The sequence below is a fragment of the Artemia sp. Qi Xiang Cuo genome, chromosome 2 (assembly GCF_049724085.1).
Source record: "Artemia sp. Qi Xiang Cuo chromosome 2, ASM4972408v1, whole genome shotgun sequence".
NCBI classification, from domain to species: domain Eukaryota; kingdom Metazoa; phylum Arthropoda; class Branchiopoda; order Anostraca; family Artemiidae; genus Artemia; species Artemia sp. Qi Xiang Cuo.
Window position 1 is genome coordinate 81,836,941 of NC_142795.1, and position 18,987 is coordinate 81,855,927.

Below are 18,987 nucleotides of genomic sequence, written 5' to 3' on the forward strand. Positions count from 1 at the left end.
CATCTATCAGTTATTGCTCTATTGTTTTTTCTTAATAAAAAGAAACAGCAATTTAATAATTTATAAATGGCTTAGCCAAATAAGAATTTCAGAGAAATTTTCAAACACTTTAACTGTGGAAGTACATCTCAGCCCAAAAAAGTGAGTTGAATACATTTCCGACAGTTTTTGATTTTCTGTCTGTTGCTTTAAATGTTTTTGAAAAAAGCTTCCAGTTATTGAAATTTCTATAAGTAGAAAACATTTCAAAATATTTTGAAATATATATTAAACATTAATATAAAATATTTTTGCTTCAGTTTTTAATGCTGAATTGATTGGCACAGGGAAATAAAATTTCTTGGAAATTTCTTATTATTAATTATTTTTTCTTATGAATTCAAAAATAGAAAAGGTAGATTAAAAGACAGAGTAAACAATAAGCACAAATGATAGGTTACTAATCAAGCTTTGAAAAGTTGAATATGTACATACATAACTTTAATCTCAAAATAAAAACTTCAACTTTGTGTGAGAACTTTGAAATCCAATTAAGAAAATTTTAAAAACTGTCAAATGGAAGGCTAAACTAGGCACAGAAATATCCCCCATCCTCATCTAATTGACTTCTTTCCCCCATTGGTATGTAAGTTTTTTTCCATTGGTTTTTATATTAGGCTTGTAGCTAGCCTCAATTTTGGAAGGGGTTAAATAAAAAAAAGAAAGAGACACCAAATTAAATTTTCAAACATAACCAGTTATATTACTCATTATTATTATAATTTTTTTGCAACACACACTTTAATGTTATTGTTCATTAACACACTTAATTATATTACTCATAATCATTATTTTATTTGCAACATACACTTAAATTTCAGTGACTACCATCAGATAAATTGCATATGTTTTCATAAACACATACATTCTTATTTTGTAGATGCTTCTTATTTTGTAGATGGACTACCAATACCACTACTAACAGCTTGTTGCAGAACCAAACAACCTGATGCTAATAAAGCTGTGCACAGTTCTTCTCCATCTTAATATATTCAAAACTTTACCCCTCCTCCCCCTTGCATGTACAAAGTTCCAGTTTCCTTTAAATCCTTTCTGATGACCTCTTCTCACCCCATGCTTTTTGGAAACTTGCTGTATGTCTTGCCCCTGATGGTTAAAAAGCACAATCTTTGGCAATCTATCATCCTCAAAGTGTGGCCTAGTCATCATGAACTTTCTTTCATTATATCCCTATAAGGGATCAAAGTACATCTCTTGTACAGCCTTTTGTCTGATGAAGGTCAAAGTACCTAAAACTATCTAGACAACTCACTTTAAAAACAGTTAAGGTGTCTTTGATAGTATTTTGAAGCATCCATGTTTTAGAGCCATGTTGAGAGTAGGTTCTACAAGTATTATGTATGCAACTGTTTTTGTGTGTGTGTGTGTGTGTCACTTGATTATGCAATTTGGTTAGTTATTTGAGCCACTATGCTGAGGTCATTTGGCCTTCTAGTAGTGGCTATTTTTGTTTCATTGTTGTATTATTTTCAGACCTTTTTGAAAATAAAGGTATCAATCCATATAAAATAAAAGTTGATATTGGAATCCTGAACAGACCTGCAAAATAAAATACAACACTTCTTGTAATATTTGAGTAAAAAAGATACACTTCAAGATTTAGTAACATTAAAGCCAAAAGTAATTGAATGTATATTTTTTTTTGTTTTTTTTTTTCTAGAGTAAACCTTATCGGAGAGCACATTGATTATTGTGGATATTCAGTTTTACCAATGGCTCTAGAGCAAAGCATCCATGCAGCATTTAAGCGCATTCCTGATTCTACCCTTCTTAGTCTCAGAAATACTGCATCTGAGTATGGGAATGTTGAAGTGGATTTGACTAAAATTATGTAAGTACAAAATCTAAAAAGGAAAAATGTGGAATGACTGCTCCCGAAACGACATTGGTCATAATGTCTTTCTGTTCTATGGCTAATAAAAAGGAAAATAAGGTAATAGCTTTGTCAATTACGCATAATGGACAACCCTTAGAATAAACCACATGGTTCCTGCTGAAGCAACAACCAGGTCAAATGTGGTCACCTAGTTAATTGTCACAGGTTGGTGATAATGGGTTCATTTTACAGGTGCATTTTTGCCTATCTGCTTCTTATAAACTTATTTTAGCAGCACCAGAAGAAAAGCGTCACATTGCAGCCCTTGTTTCCACCCCTTGAAGGTAGAAAATCAATTGTTGCCAATGTGAATAAAGAATGGCAATGTAAAAAAATGTCAAAAGTGTCAAGAATCTAAAAAAGTTTAGAGGTCAATGTATGCCATAAAGCAAAAAAAAGAGGAAAATAAGGTAATACCTTTGTCGATTGCTCATAATGCAAAACCTTAGAATAAATTACATGGTTACTGCTGTAGCTACAACCTTGTCAAGAGCAAATCCCTGCTCATATAAAAACAGAATGGGAAAGATGGATTTTTCAAGAAGCCATCTTGTGTTGAAATTTCAAAGTTGATGCGGGTTTAGAATTGATAATTGTTTCCTGGATATGGCTTAACAATGTTTTATAAGTGGCATGGGATTGAAAAAATACATACTGGAATTGCTACTGTCAAAACCCCTTCAATGGATATTTATAACACTTTATCTCTGTTCAAAGGAAGTTGAATCTCAGAATGGTAACTCTGATGTCCACGTTTATTTTTACTTTTTCTTTTATTTATCCCAGTTATGGCTGCTAATGGATGATATTAGGGTGAGGCTTATTTGAAGGACATTTTATTTGTCAATTTGAAGGACTTGTTATAAATTCAGACTGACAATGCCTGGAATATGTACCATAAAGCCCCCCCCCCCCCCCCAAAAAAAAATGGGACCTTTGAGTACCATTAACATGCTAGCGGCCTAGTGGATGGTTGCAAGTTGGTGATAATGGCTAAGGTGGTTTTAAAGGGGGACAGAGGAGGTATTTGCCCAGGGCAAAAGATTATAAAGGTGCAAAAATTCAAATGAATAATCTAATGGTAAATAATGATAAAAAATCAAATGGTAAATAATCAAACAATTGATTAATTTTGTTATTTTTGGATTTTTTTTTAATACAATAGAAGATGCAGTTGGCAGTAAGTATAAGCAAATTGAATCAGAAATTTTCATTTTCCCCATATCTTCGTCACCATTATTTGAAAAAAAAGTAAGTAGACCAAATTTAATAAATATTAATGTTTTTTTATGTGGTATTTTGTATTCAAACCTGTTGGTATTTTACAGGAGGTTGAGACCATTAATAATTTTGCAGAGGCTGAAGTAAGAAAATTCAGATTTAAATAGATGCAAAATTTTGTTAATACATAAATAAAATGTTCTAATAAATAAAAGTTTTGTTAGTAAATAATTTTATTTTTAAATGTTGCCTGAAATTTTTGGGAGATAGGGTGGGGGTGCTAATCAAAATTTTGCCCCGGATGCAAGACATGCCAGAGCCGCCACTGGATAATTGGTTCATTTTATAAGTACATTTTTGCCTATCTGCTTTTTATAATCTTATTTAGGAGCAACTGAATAAAAGCCTCATTGCAGCTCTTGTTTGCACTCCTAGTTGGTAGACAAATATCAATTTTTTATGATAATCAATAAATCAATCCTAGAATTTTCTTTTGTTCTATTCAATTTGTTTGAAATAGATTGAAGAGCAATGCATAAGTAATAATTATCCAATAAGCTCTTAGAAGCCTTAGTAGCTAAAATACACAAGAAATTTCAGTAAAAAATGAACAGCAAACCAAAAATAAAGACGAAGTGAAAGAACACATACAGTGTTACTCAATTTTAAAATCCTTCCCTAACATGACAGTTTCGTATCTTCAGAAATAGGGATGAATAAATGCACATATACAAAACATAACTTGGCAAAAAACATCCAAAAAAGGGAAAAGACAAATAGATCTGTTGAGCACCTTACTTCCACAATGAGCATCACATATTTTTTAGATTCTCTTTTGAAGTATTTTGAATGTTTCTTAAAACTTTTTACCAGGATGTCTCGCCCTGGACACGAAAAGAAAATTCCGAACGTAGCAAGTATATACTTGGCATCTTAATATCTTTAACCTATCTGGCATTATGACCTTGGCTCTCATTTCGACAAACAAACGTATTAGCAAAACACGTTCCTGTATTATTAAGATGCTTAAATTTAACATTACTAAAGAAGAATAATTCATACACTGGCACAACTTTAATTTGTTTTTAAATTAGAAGGAGGTATTACATTGTTCATCAGCTAGAATTAATCTTCCATTATTGTGCAAAACTTGAAGAGACTTGAGATGAACATCAAACATTTGGCCAAATAGAACAACAATTGTACCACATTTTATTGAAGCTTATCGTCTGCTTAACCATCACAGCTAAGAGTTTTACAAAACGATGGTTTTCATTAGGTATTCAAAGGGCGGTTAATTAAGTTGTTCAAGAACAAATCTAGTCTGCTTGCTTATATTGGTGCTATACCTAATGTTGCTAAAAGCGATTTCGGTGTGCTGGATAAGACAAGAAGGGTGGCTAGGCCCTGTTTGAATCGATCTTCTGAACGAAATTTCAAAAATGAATGAATTACAATTAAACCACATGGGACTCAAGCTTATTGTTTACTTAACCAGAACAGCTAAAAGGTCTACAAAACGAAAGTTTTTATTTAGTATTCAAAGACTGACTAATTAAGTTGTTGAAGGACCACTTTAGTCTGCTTACTTGTATTGGTGCTATGTTTAGTGTTGCTAAAATGATTTTGGGGAGCTGAATAAGACTAGAAGGCTGGCTAGGCCCTATTTGAAGCGATCTTCTGAACGAAATTTCATAAAACGAACGAACTACAATTAAACGACATGGGACTCAAGCTTATTGTTTACTTAACCAGCACAGCTAAAGGGTCTATAAAACGAAGGTTTTTATTTAGTATTCAAAGAGTGACTAATTAAGTTGTTGAAGAACCACTTTAGTCTGCTTACTTATATTGTTACTATGTTTAGTGTTGCTAAAATGATTTTGGGGAGCTGGATAAGACTAGAAGGATGGGTAGGCCCCTTTGAATTGACCTTCTGAATAGAAATTTTTGATGTTAAAATATTTCAGGATAAACTGGTTCTTAGCTTGTTGTCCCCTTGGCATAGTTGGGCCTCCGTTTTTTTTGGTGTTCTCCTCTGCTCAAAGTCGCTATTTAGTTGTTTGAATAACAGCCAAATAATCTATTTTCTTACCCGATTCTAGCTTTTTTTTAAACTGTTTTTCTATGTGACATCCTGTAGTAGTGTCAACAGCATATAAGGGGTTTGTGGTCGCCCTGATGGGTTGGTTGTAGTTTACTTTTGTACCATTTCCACTCACATATTTAAAAAATCGTTTCATTTTGCCAAACAACTTTTATTGTTTGCAGATTCAAACTTTAATATTTTCAAAAATACGAAGGAAAATGAATTGTGTGCTTTTATGTCCTGTCATAACTTTTATCTTGAGAAAAACTACCTTTCAAAAAAAACTTACAACCAACAATTTTTTTGGGTTAGAATTCAGTTTCGCCTGTTTTTAAAATATTTTTCAGTATTCTTTAACCATAAAACAGTATTTCGAAATATGTTTGATGATTACATAGTAAATTGATGTTGTCCAAAATTAGTCAGTCATTCCAGTACATGATTTAAGTTTAAAGTTGTTTTTTTTTTCAAAAAATTGCTCTTAGCAAAAAAGAATGAATAGGAATATTTAGGCTGCGGTACTGGTTATCAATTTGGCTTGCTATTTACCACTTTTTTTTCACCAGTTATGCTTCTCTCGACAGAGGAAACCTTGATTTTTATCATAATAGTCATGTTGTCTCTGTCTCCAAAGTCCCACATTTTAGGAGCACTTAAAATAAAAAAATAAAAAAAATTAAAACGATAACTTTTCCATAAATTATTTGTATGTCATCAAATTTGATGTTATTTAAAACAAAGTTTTCTTTGTGTTCTTCTGCTAGGGTTTTTTAAGTTTTTACATTCAATGCAATATTAATGAATTTTAACTTCGATTTTGGAATTTTAAGTTTGAAACCTTGATCTCTATCATAATAGTCATGTCGTCTCTGACCGGGCGTTCATTGTTTCGACTCCGTAAAATTGAGCTATTTTTTTGGGTGACTTTTTAGAGCTTGTTTATTTTGGTAGATACCTAATAGTAGTGTTGAAAAACTGCCGTAAAATAGAAAATCGGTAAGTAAAATTGCTTAAATAAGGTAAAATTGGTAAAATAAGGTACTCCCTAGGAAATGAAGGTTAAAATTGGTGTTTTAAAGCTGCCATGTACCTACAAGACTAGTTAAATATTTCTTTTAATCATTATTTACAGCTTTCAATGAAAATTTTTAATGGTTCTGATTTTCTTGGGCTTAAAAAAGCTAATGCTTTATCTAGAGTTTATCAATTTAATTAACTGTCTAGTTTATCCCTCTGGTAATCTTGTGCCTAAGGTAATACCTCAGCAATTGGACAATGCCTGATTTCGGATATACATTTTGTAAAAAGAATAAAGAAATTAAATTTAGCCTTATTTTGGAGTAAAATCATATAGTTTTTTTTCTATATTTAAACTTAAGAAATGTTACCCTAACAGCCTTGCATATTTGAATAGCCGTATCCAGCCACATTCCTCATGTCATATACACTACTACTACTGCTACTACTAACAACTCAACGCAGAACCAAGCTGCCTGAGGCCAACACAGCTACGCACGCTCCTCCTCCACCCCAATCTATTAAAAGCCTCCCTTTTTACACCCGCGCACGAAGTTCCTATTTCCTTTAAATCTTTCTTTATTTCGTACTCCCAAGACAGACGGGGATAACCTGCTTTCTGTTTAGCCCTAGATTGTTGACAGAAATGGACAATCTTTGGTAATATGTCATCCTTCATCCGCACAACGTGGCCTAGCCACCTCAACCTTTCTCTCATTACAGCCCAAGAAAGCGGGATTGAACTACATTTTTCGTATAGCCTACTATTGTTTGAAATACGGCCAGTCAGCCGCGTACCCAGAACAATCCGTAGGCAATTTCTGTGGAAAACATATAGCGAATCTTCATTCACTTTTCAGAGTGCCCGTGCTTCAGAGCCGTATCTGACAACTGTCATCACTGTAGCTTCTAATATTCTAATCTTAGTTTGTAGACTAATCTTCCTATTCTTCCAAACTTTTTTAATTGTGAAAATACACCCTGAGCCTTGGCTATTCTACTTTTAACATCTTCACTGCTCCCACCATCTTTACTAATAATACTACCAAGGTAAGTGAAGCTGCCCACTTGATCAATCTTTTCATTACCCAACGTTATCTTTTCGTTTTCACTTATTCCTAGCCTTGGTGACTTAGTCTTTTTAACATTAATTTTCAAACCTATTCTAGCACTCTGAACTCGCAAAACCTCTAAAACTTCATTCATTTTGCTCACATTTTCATCTTGGAGGCTTAAATCATCAGCATAATCCAAGTCCAGTAGACTTTTTCCTCCCCATTTGATTCCGTGGTCTCCCATTGCCTTTCCTGTGCTCCTTAAAACAAAGTCAATCAGAATAATCCCTGTAAAGGGGGATAGAACACAACCTTGCTAAGCTCCTAATTTAATACAAAACCAGCTGCTTACATCAGGTCCGACCTTATCCGCAGTATTGTTATTCTCGTACATAGCACAAGTCACCCTAATGTATTTGTCTGGTATATGACATGAGGGTACAATTTTTACCAAAAATCTTCTATAAACTGATTCGAACACTAATTCATAATGTATGAAACTGAGGACCAAAGGGGTTTTGAAAGCTCAGCCACCTCTCAATTATTAGCCTAAGAGTGAAAATTTGGTCAACACATCCTCTACCTTTTCTAAAACCGCACTGTTCTTCTCTTAAATTTTTGTCTACGGCATCTCTCAGTCTAAAAAGTACCATATTACTAAGTAATTTACTACCTACAGAGACCAGACTAATGTCATATACATGTTTTTTTTTATTTATTTATAAAAATACCGAATACAGCTAAAAAAGAAGTTTGTAACACTTTGATGATTTTGATTAACTTTGCACTGAATCATAAGAGCGGAACATTCAGTCACTTTCACAGGCATTAAGACTGTCTTCAACAGGATTTGCTTGCAAATCTAGCTCCTCTCCTTCAGAACTAGATTCTGATTCAAGTTACCTTGCCTGTTTCAAAGCCCCCTCCCCCCACACGCAACAGTCCTTGATACGGCCCTGAGGATTATATATCAATTTATACCTCCACCCTCCCATCGTCTCTCCCTTAGAGATATTTCTGTATTTATCTGATGATTCTTTCAAAACAACTGCTGAAACACAGCACAAAACAACTGCTGTAGTCAGTAAAAACGATTCGGTAGCAAGTCGTCGAAAAGCAGGCTAAATCTTAAAAAAAAGGCACTGGAACTTTGGATTTCCTATTGACTGAGCCCCCTCCAAAGCTTATTTGACCACCCCTTCCCACATGAAGTGCATCTAGGAAAAAAAATGAACAAATATTAATGCATTGAACCCTTATGGGTGTTTACCAAAGGTAATGCAATACGATTGCCCCTGTCTTAAATAGGATATTAGAAATTTCAATTTCCCTTCTAATTTGTTGCAAAACATGCTGGTAAAATATATAAAAATACTGGTAAAATACGTAAAATACCGGTAAAATTGGTAAAATGCATAAATTACGTCGAATAGGTAAAATACCAATTTTACGGGGCCCCATAAAATTACGGTAAAATACGTAAAATAACCAATTTTACCAGTTACAACACTACCTAAAAGTCAAGTTCTTAAAAAAAAGTTCACTTGGCCTTGAAAAAAAGACTATTTCTGAGCTTTATTGAAATTTCTTAAAAAAGAGTCAGTTGTAAAGAATCTCTGAACTATGAATTTTGATTGAAAAGGTTATGACAACCGAATGTTTCCTGTTGGCCTACCATAAAGTAAATTTTTGCATTTACTTTTTTGCATTTACTGAAATTTTTTTTTTATTCTTAAACGGTTTTGTTACCTTGTGTTGTTCGCTGTTCCTTTATTCAATTTAGGACTTAAAAGTGGATCTTAGATTCCTTGAAAAACGATATTGTTGAATAAAAGTTAAGTGGCACCACTCACCTTAATCCTCCACTGGCACATCTTTAGTTTGTATTACTTTCAAACTGTCACTTAATATGTCCACAGGGGCACCCATTCGCGAAAAAATATTGGGGGGGGGGCAACGGTGTTTTTTTTCGATTTTTTTCTTCAGGTGAAAATACCAAAAAAGGTATTTTTTAAAGAAAATAAAAATAAGGTATTTTAAGAATCTAGGGGGTTAGAATTTTTAGGGAGGAGGGAAATATCCCCTCCCCCCCTATTTGGTGCCCAAGTATGTCCCCCAAAAAATTCAACTCTGATGGTTATTGCCTCTAATAAACCAGTGTTGGAGTTTAAATCTAGCGGAATTTATATTGCAACAAACCTCTTTTTAGTCTGTTTTTTTTCTCCTCAGCATTGATAAAACAACTTTTCATTGGTCAAATTATTTATTATCTGGAGTCCTTGGAGTAATTAACCTAGTTAAAGAAAGGAATTTGAATATCAATCTTGGAGTTGACATTTTGATACTTGGAGATATACCGCCCTCTGCTGGTTTATCAAGCTCCAGTGCACTTGTTTGTGCAGGCGCTATGATAATGAATCATATTTATAAGGTGAGTAAGTTAATTTTTGCTTTTCTGCTGTGGCAAACAATGGTGATGGCAGGTGTTCGGGGAACCTTATTTTAGCTGAAGTGTTTATAAAATCGAGATTTAACTTTTTCTTACGTGTTTATATTTGAATTCATTTTGATATTTTTAAACCTTATTTAATCTTCTCCGATCAATATTGAGTAACTGACTTACCTTATATGATGTAAAGCAATATGTGGTCTCAACAGACAGTTAGCTTGGCTAGATTGGCCGAGGCAGTGTTTCAAATAGTACTGACGGAATTTGTTGGGGAACCATCCCTCCCTATCTCTATACGCAACATCTTTGACTTCTTCTTAGGCGTGGGTATCACTGGCTATTGTTGTAATTTCTTTTCTGTAACAGAAAATGTTAAAAGAGTAAACAACGTTAGTAGTATTCCAAACTGTTTTCCTATTTCACTAATCCAGTCTAGCTTCAGAGAAGGCCTCTTACTGAAATTATTAAACACGAATCGGGTGCTTAGCTAGCTTGAGTAAATGGACTAATTCAGCCAAGTAGAAGGCGAGGCTACTTAATAAAAACTACTTAAAAAAATTTAATGTAAAAATCAGAAAAAACAGGGGTGCCACTCCATTGAAACGAAATTCAAGGCCAGAACATAATTTGCACTTTACTGAAAAAAATATAAATGTTTTTACTTTTATAACTTTAATAAATCAAATAATATTAATATTTTGATTACTAAATATCAGTATATGTATATTAAACTGACAATGCACATCCATTTGTACTTTTTTCAGTAAAGTGCAAACTATGTTCTGGCCTTAGGAAGACACAGGGGTCTTGAGCCCAACTTATGTTAATTTCTGCTCGTTTTCAGTTTTACTCGGTTATTTATTGTAATTTCTGTTCATTTTGGGTTTCATTTATTTATCGATTCTGATTTGTGGTAGTTTCACGCTTGGTAGATTATTTGATAATATTTTTGCTCATTTTTTGTTTAATGGAGTGCTTGACTTTTCTTTGAAAAACTTATTTTGTGGAAAAAGTTTTTTAATTAATTTCTGTACGTTTTATATTGACATAGTCTTTTCAGGGAAAAAGAAAATAATACTTTAAATCTTTTCGTTTTTTTTTAAGAATTTTTAGTTTGGCCTGCTATTTGTATGCTGGAAAAAAATTTTCAGCAATTTTTAATAACATACACCCTTTTAAAAATCTGGAGACAAATAGTAGTGTTTAAATTAGTTTCATACCTCCTCTAGTTGACCTGAAATGGAAAACTTGATACCATTCGCAAAAGAATCTGTTTACTTTGTTTGATAGCTTGGATACACTTACGCTATTTTGATTTGTTTAAACTTTAAGAGCAGAAGTAGCCACGAAAGTTTGGAATCTAATACCCTCAGTCGTTCTTGGGATACTGCTGAGATGCCTTATTGGGAATTAGCGTTAACACAGTGCATTTTGATTTAATCTTAAGGAAACATTTAGTTTTTAAACATAAAGGCAAATGGGAGGGTGGCGTGTGAGGGGGATTAGTTTCTCTCCAATAAATTTTGACTATTAAAAAGGGCATCAGTCCTTTCTATGTTCAATCGAATGAGCCCTTTTTGAAGTTCCTACGACAACTCCTTCGAAACGAAGAGCCCTGGTCTAAACAACAACAACAACAAAAAATAATACATTATACCCACATCAATCTTTACTATAAAATGTCAAGCCTTCCAATCACTCTCGACTATTAAAAAGAGCACTAGGCCTTTAGATTTCCAATCGAAATAGCCCTTTTTGAGTTTCTATGACAGCGCTTTATATAAACACCTTATATGCCCCCAGGGTATAAATTACAACCCTTACCCTAAAGGCTGTGAGGGTGGTTGCCATCCTCTAAGACCTAATTTCCAGAGCTTTCAACTACGTTAAACAAAATGGCTGTCTCAAAATTTTGATTGGATGTGTCTGGGAATATGGTGGGAGTGAAAAGGGCGTTGGTCGCTCTCCAATCACTTTCAACTATTAAAAAAGGCATTAGCCCTTTCAATGTCCAATCAAATGAACCCTTTTCGAAGTTTCTACGACAACGCTTTCAATACAAACCTTATATTCCCCCAGGGCTTAAATTACAACCCTTGCCCTGGGGATCGGAGGGGGTTGTCATCCTCAAAGACCTAATTTCCAGATTTTTCTGCAACGTTGAACAAAATGGCTATCTGAAAATTTTGATTGGATCTGTTTGGGGGAATGGTGGGCATGAGTGGGGGGTTAATTACCCTCCAATCACTTTCAACTGTTAAAAAAATCACTAGCCCTCTCAATTTTTCATTGAGTCAGCCCCTTTTGAAGTTTTCGCAACAACTCTATCTATAAAAGCCTTATATGCCCCCAGGAAATAACTTACGACCTTTACCCTCAGGGCTCTGTGGGGTTTGTCATCCTTAAACACAGAATTTCCAAAACTTTTAACTACGTTGAACAAAATGGCTATCTCTAAACTTTGATTGAATGTGTTTGGGGAAATGGTGGGTGTGAGAGGGGGGTTAATTACTTTCCACTCACTTTCGACTAATAAAAAGGGCAATTTCACAATTTCCAATCAAATGAGCCCTTTCTGAAATTTGTACAACAACTTTCTATATAAACCTTATATGCCCCAAGAATAACTTACGATCCTTGCACTGAGGGCTCTGATGGGGTTATCATACTAAAAGACCTAATTTCCAGAACTTTCGACTACGTTGAACAAAATGGATATCTCAAAATTTTCATTGGATGTGTTTGGGGAAAATGTGGGCGTGAGAGGGGGGTTAATTGCCCTTCAATCACTTTCGACCATTGAAAGGGCACTAGCCCTTTCAATTTCCAATTGAATGAGCCCTTTCTGAAGTTTCTACAACATCTCTTTCTATAAAAAAAACCTTATATGTCCCTATGGCATAACTTATAACCTCTGCCCTGAGGGCTGTGGAGGTGGAGGGTTTGTCATCCTTAAAGACCTAATTTCCTAAACTCAACTACGTTGAATAAATTGGCTATCTAAAAATTTTGATTAGATGTGTTTAGGGAAAAGGTGGGCGTGAGAGGGGGTTAGTTGCCCTCAAATCAATTTTGAGACTATAAAAAGGGCACTAGCCCTTTGAATTTCCAATCGAATAAGCCATTTTTCAAGTTTCTACGACAAAGGTTTCAATAAAAACTTATATGCGCCAAGGGCATCACATATACCCCTTGTCCTGAAGACTGTGGGGGGGGGATTCTAATCAAAGGTATAATCTCCTGAACTTTAAACTTCGTGGAACAAAATGGCTATCTCAAAATTTCGATTGGATTTTTTTTTGGGAAATGGTGGGCGTGTAAGGGGTATTAGTTGCCTTCCAATCACTTTTGACTATTAAAAAGAGCACTAGACCTTTGAATTTCCAATCGAATGAGCCCTTTTTGAAGTTTTGTACGACAAAGATTAGAAAAAAAACTTTATATGCCCCCAGGGCATAACTTATACCCCTTGCCCTGACGACTGTTAGGGGAGTCCCCTGCTAAAAGGTATAATTTCCTGAACTTTGAACTGCTTGGAACAAAATGGTTACCTCAAAATATTTATTGGATGTGTTTGGGGAAATGGTGGGCGTGGAAGGGTTGTTAGTTGCATTCTAATCACTTTCTACTATTAAAAAGGGCACTAGCCATTTCAATTTCCAATCTAATGAGCCCTTTTTGAAGTTTCTACGACACCGTGTTCTACAAAAACCTTATATATCCCCAGGGCACAACTTACGACCCTTGCCCTGAGGGCTGTGGAGGGGGGTTGTCATCCTCAAAGACCTAATTTCCAGAACTTAAAACTACGTTAAATAAAATGGCTATCTCAAAATTTTGATTGGATGTGTTTGGGGAAAAGGTTGACGAGAGAGGGGGGGTAGTTGCATTCCAATCACTTTCGACTATTAAAAAGGGCACTAGCCCCTTGAATTTCCAATCGAATAAGCCCTATTTGAAGTTTCTACGATAACGCCTTCTATAAAAACCTTATATGTCCCCACGGCATAACTTACAACTCTTGCCCTGAGGGCTGTGGCGAAGTGTCCTCCTCAAAAACATAATTTATATCTGGAACCCAACTACGCTGAACAAAATGGCTATGTCAAAATTTTGATTGGATATGTTTCGGGTAGTGGTGGGCGTGGAAGGGGGTTAGTTTCCTTCCAATCACTTTCGACTATTAAAAAGGGCACAAGCCACTCCAATTACAATTGAATGAGCCTCTTTCGAAGTTTTTACGATGCGAAGTGCCCGGCTCTAAGGGAAAAAATAATAAATAATACATTGTGCCAGCATCGTTCTTTACTTAGGTAGCGCGATTGAGCTGCCTATGATTACTGTTGCTTATTAAATAGGCTTCTAATTTACGTTTGAAAGGAAATATACCCTCTTCCATTCTTAAGAATGGAAATACTTAAGACCTTCCCCTTCCGGGGTAAAAAAAAAACAGTTCTTTGCTTGGTATATGAGACAATTTAGGGGTTTTTACTTTTGTGCTAGACTTTAATGGGCATTAACTTTGGCATACTTTTGCCTTAATATAAACTAATTCTTATAAAATCACTTTTCAGAAATGTCCAGTTACTGGGCGAACTTTGGTCTTACTATCATGGAAATCCAGTAAATTTACTTTTCATTTTATGGTTAAATGCATCACCAAGTAGCCGCATCCCTTTATTTTTTCTGGCTAATGTTTCTGTTTCTGTTATTGTTCCCTTATTTAAAAATGTTTGGCTCATTTCGATCGAAAAAAGATAATAGCTGCAGTAAAGCCAAAAGCAATAAAGAATAGTTTTTTTTTCTTTACAGTTTCAATTTTTCTACTAATTTTCGGATTACTTTACTGATTGTTTTTACTGATTTTAGGTTTGTCCGGATATCTCACGTGTTGTGAAACTCTGAAAATGAGAATTTGTATTGAAATATGTCTTGTGCTTTTTTCCAAATTTGTACTATTCAAAAAAGCCGATATAAAATTACTGCTTTTCTTTGGCATATTGTCCAGTTACTAATTTGGAAATAAACGACTAAAAGTAAAACTCCAAATGTACTGCAAATGGCACCACTGGACAAGACCTTCTTATTTCTAATTTACTCTTAATTTTATTATCCTAGATATAAACCTTTTATAATCAAATAGTATTTCGTCTTTCTAACCAAATAATACCTATTCCAACTTTGGAGGGTAATAAGGAAATTTTAGTTGTCATAATATTTTTTGGGGCGTTGATGATTGAAAAGGGGGGGGGAGCTTCTTTTTATTTGGTGTTTTTGTGCGAAAACAATAGTTAATAATTAATTATTATTATATATGATAGTCATTTATCATTATATAATTGTAATTGTATTCAAAAACGCACCCCCTACTTAAAGCTTGAAATCGTTATTTTCCTAAATTTTTAGATACCTTTACCCTACTCAGACAAAACTCAATAGTTGAAATATTTTGGTGAGATATTCTCAACAGTTTCCTTTTTGATTTTTTAAATTTGAGAATAAATAAATAAAAGAGCTGTTGTATCAAGACTATCAAAACATTTAAAAAAATATAGAACAATAAATCATAATGCTCCACATTTTTAGGGCTTAACTTGAATTCATAAGTTTAGTTTATATCATTTAATAGCAGCTGCAAAAGCTACAACCAGTTAGTGGCGGATCCAGGGGAGGAGTGAGGAGGGCGCCCCACCCCCTAACGTAGTCTAAAGTAGTGTAATTTACTTAATTAACGCAAGTTTGCGTTAATTAAACTTGCTCCTAACGCAAGTTTATCGGATATACCTATTTTGCGCCCCCCCCCCTCCATAAAAAAATCCTGGATCCGCCCTTGCAGCCAGTCTGATGGGCAAACAAATTCACGAGATAATAAGTGGGCAATATGCTATCCTAAGAAGAACGATCAGAGCTACAAAGGGTGGCTTTGTTTTATAAAGAAGTAGTGATGGAACAGAATAGAAACTGCGGCTACTTAAAAGTATTTTTGTCCATACTAAGAGCGCTAGGAGTCCAACCTTCTTACTTTTTTCCAAATATTATTTTCCTATTCAAGTTAAAAGGAATTCATATCTGATCTTGGCAATTTGCAGGTTGGTCTTGATAAAACTGAATTAGCTGGCCTATGTGCTACAAGTGAGAAATTTGTTGGCACTGAAGGTGGAGGAATGGATCAAGCCATTGCTTTGATGGCTGAACGTGGTAATAATTTGAGTTAGTTTTTTTTTTACTACATCTGGTGGCAGCGGTAGAATCTGGTCACAATAACCAGGGTACTTTACTACATTTGCAAGTTTATTTTCCCGGTTCAACGTGGCAACACTGACCAAAATGTGACACTGCTCTTACAGCATAATAATTTTGAAAAAGCCAAAAGAAAAATCTTTGAAATGTGAGATTTTAAGGTGTGAATAGGCTTAAGTTGGATCCACGGGGTGAAATTCTTATTATTTTGGTTGCGAAGCTGTTTTCATAATGAATGATTAATTTTTTGAGTCACGCACACAACCAAGAAAAGTAGGTTATTCATATCAGAGGCAACGCTATAGCGTTGCCCATAGTAACGGCCATACGAATCCAATGTTTTATTATTATCTATTTATTAATATTTTTTCCCAGAGGCGCTTCATATGAAAGGGGTCGTGGTGTAAGCTTCAAAGGGAGCTTATTCGATTGGAAATCGAGAGTCCCAGTGCCCCTTTTAAGATTCAAAAGTGATCGGAGGGCAACTAGCCCCCCACGCCCTTTTTTTCCCAAATGCATCCGATAAAAATTTTGAGATAGCCATTTGTTAAAAATAGTTCAATGATTACATAACAAAAACTCCGGTGTCGACACAGCCCCCAAGTGTTCGGAAGCAGGTGTTGTAAGTTATGCCCTGGGGGCATATATGGTTCTTATGGAAGGAATGCTCGTATAAACTTCAGAGTGGGCTCATTTGATTGGAAATTGAAAGTTCTAGTTAACTTTTTGAGAGAAAAAAGAGATCGGAGGGCACCAAGCCCCCCATCCACCCCTCCACGCCCTTTTTTCTCAAACCCATCCGATAAGAATTTGAGATAGCCATTTTTTTAAAAATAGTTCAAAGAACATATACCGAAAACTCCGGGGTCGACACAGTCCCCCAGGGCCTGAGGGTGGGTGTTGCCTGCCCTCAGGTTGGCAACGCTATACCCTGGGGGAATATATGGTTCTTATGAAATTGATATTCGTATAAACTTCAGAGAGGGCTCTTTTGATTGGAAATTGAAAGTTCTAGTTCACCTTTCAAGCGTCAAAAGAGATCCGAGGGCAACTAGCCCCCCCCCCACGCCTTCTTTTTCCAAATCCATCTGATAAAAATTTTGAAATGGGAATTTTGTTAAAAATAGTTCAAAGGTTGGATAAGGAAAACTCCGGTGTCAATACAACCCCGCAGGGCCCGGTGGAAGCCGTTCCAAGTTATGCCCAGAAGGCATGTTCGGTTCTTATGAAAGGGATGATCGTACAAACTTCATAGAGGGCTCATTTAATTTGAAATTGAAAGTTATAGTTAACTTTTTAAGAGTCAAGAGATTTAAGGGCAAATTGCTCCCCCCCCCCCCACGCCTTTTTTTTCCCAAACCCTTCGCAACAAATATTGAGATAGCCATTTTTTTAAGTTGTTCAAAAAATAGATAACAAAACTCCGGTGTCGACACAACCCCCCAGGGCCCGGGGGTAGGTGTTTTAAGTGTTGTCCTGGGGGCGTATATGGTTTTTATGAAAGGGATGCTTGTTTAAACTTCAGAGAGGGCTCATTTGATTGGACATTGAAAGTTCTAGTACACTTTTTAAGAGTCAAAGGATATCCAAGGGCAACTAGCCCCCTCCCCCCACACACACACCCTTCTCCCCGAAACCCATCCGATAGAAATTTGGAGATAGCCATTTTTTTATAAAAATAGTTCAAAGGTCAGATAAGAAAAACTCCTGTGTCGACGCAATCCCCCAGGGCCCGGGGGCAGGCGTTGTAAGTAATGCTCTGGGGTATATATGGTTCTTATGAAAAGGATAGCTACGTATAAACTTCGGAGAGTGCTCATTTGATTGGAAATTGAAAGTTCTCGTTCACTTTTTAAGAGTCAAAAGAGTTCGGAGGACAACTAGCCCCCCTCCCCCTCCACCCCATATTTTCCCCAAACCCATCCGATAATCCATTGATATTTATTGATATAAACATCTATTGATATTTAAGCCAGATTAAATTTGGAATAAATTACAGTGGATTGCAGAGACCGTCAGTTTCGAAATAAGTGAAATAATAAATTTATATTTACGGACTATTTTACCATTTTGGATATATTTACTCACTCATATAAGGTCATCTATTATTTTACTATCTTTTTAATTTGGTTTGATAATCTGATTATAATTCAATTTTGCTAATAAGTGAGCAGAAGAGTGGAGTTTCTTGTCGCAAGGGCAGTTGTACCTGCCGGGAGTGTTACTCCCTTAAACTGCGGGGATCTGGTAGCAGGAAACTACACTTCCTTCGCTTATTGGTATCTGACTCTTATGATATGTACAGTGAATAATGAATAATGGACTTGTTTTTTCGCCGGTTTTAAATTTTTTGCAATTTGAAAACGAAATGCTGAAATTTGGAAAGGAGTTTTTTCTGGACTTGCCGAGTGTAATCGAAGCTAAAAACCTCCTCTACGATGCGGTTGTACCTGGGACTGAGCTTCCGAGAAGACAGGGACTGAAGGCTTTGGAAAGCCATCTGAAGGATTTGTTAAGCATATTCGAGAACTGTGATGATGATGACATAGACCTACCGATGTTTGTAATTTGTTCTCCAAATGATGAACCTGTCATCCCTGTTTAGGTTTATTCGAGTTTGAACGCGAAATTGAATAGAATGGAACACTTCCTAAAGACTGTTTCAAGTAAGTCCGATTCGTATGATAATCACTTTCCACCACTGCCTGCCCGTGCAACGCCGTTAACTGACTCTCACACCACTGTTGTTGTCTCTAAAGTGCCGCAAACACTAAATGACCCGATAAAACGCAAAGAAGTCCTCGATAAAGTGAGCTGTCATGATGCAGTTACCAAGCTGAGTTTGCGAGATGACAAATGGCTAATCAATATTAAAAAATCTACTGCTGACGAATTCAAAGACTATTTCGGTGATTTTAGCAGAATCTCATCCCAGGTTATCACTAAATGGTTTTTTGGGATAGTCAGAGGAATATCGAAG

General features: G+C 35.4%; 1 protein-coding gene across 1 annotated transcript in view; it reads left to right on the forward strand.

Moving 5' to 3' along the window:
• Galk (N-acetylgalactosamine kinase) overlaps positions 1 to 18,987 on the forward strand; it is a 68,630-nt gene that overhangs the window by 8,987 nt on the left and 40,656 nt on the right. Inside the window, exons 2-4 of the mRNA XM_089103529.1 lie at positions 1,721 to 1,891; positions 9,548 to 9,749; positions 15,857 to 15,965. Coding sequence (XP_088959655.1) covers positions 1,721 to 1,891; positions 9,548 to 9,749; positions 15,857 to 15,965 — 482 coding nt within the window. The remainder of the gene's footprint in view (positions 1 to 1,720; positions 1,892 to 9,547; positions 9,750 to 15,856; positions 15,966 to 18,987) is intronic.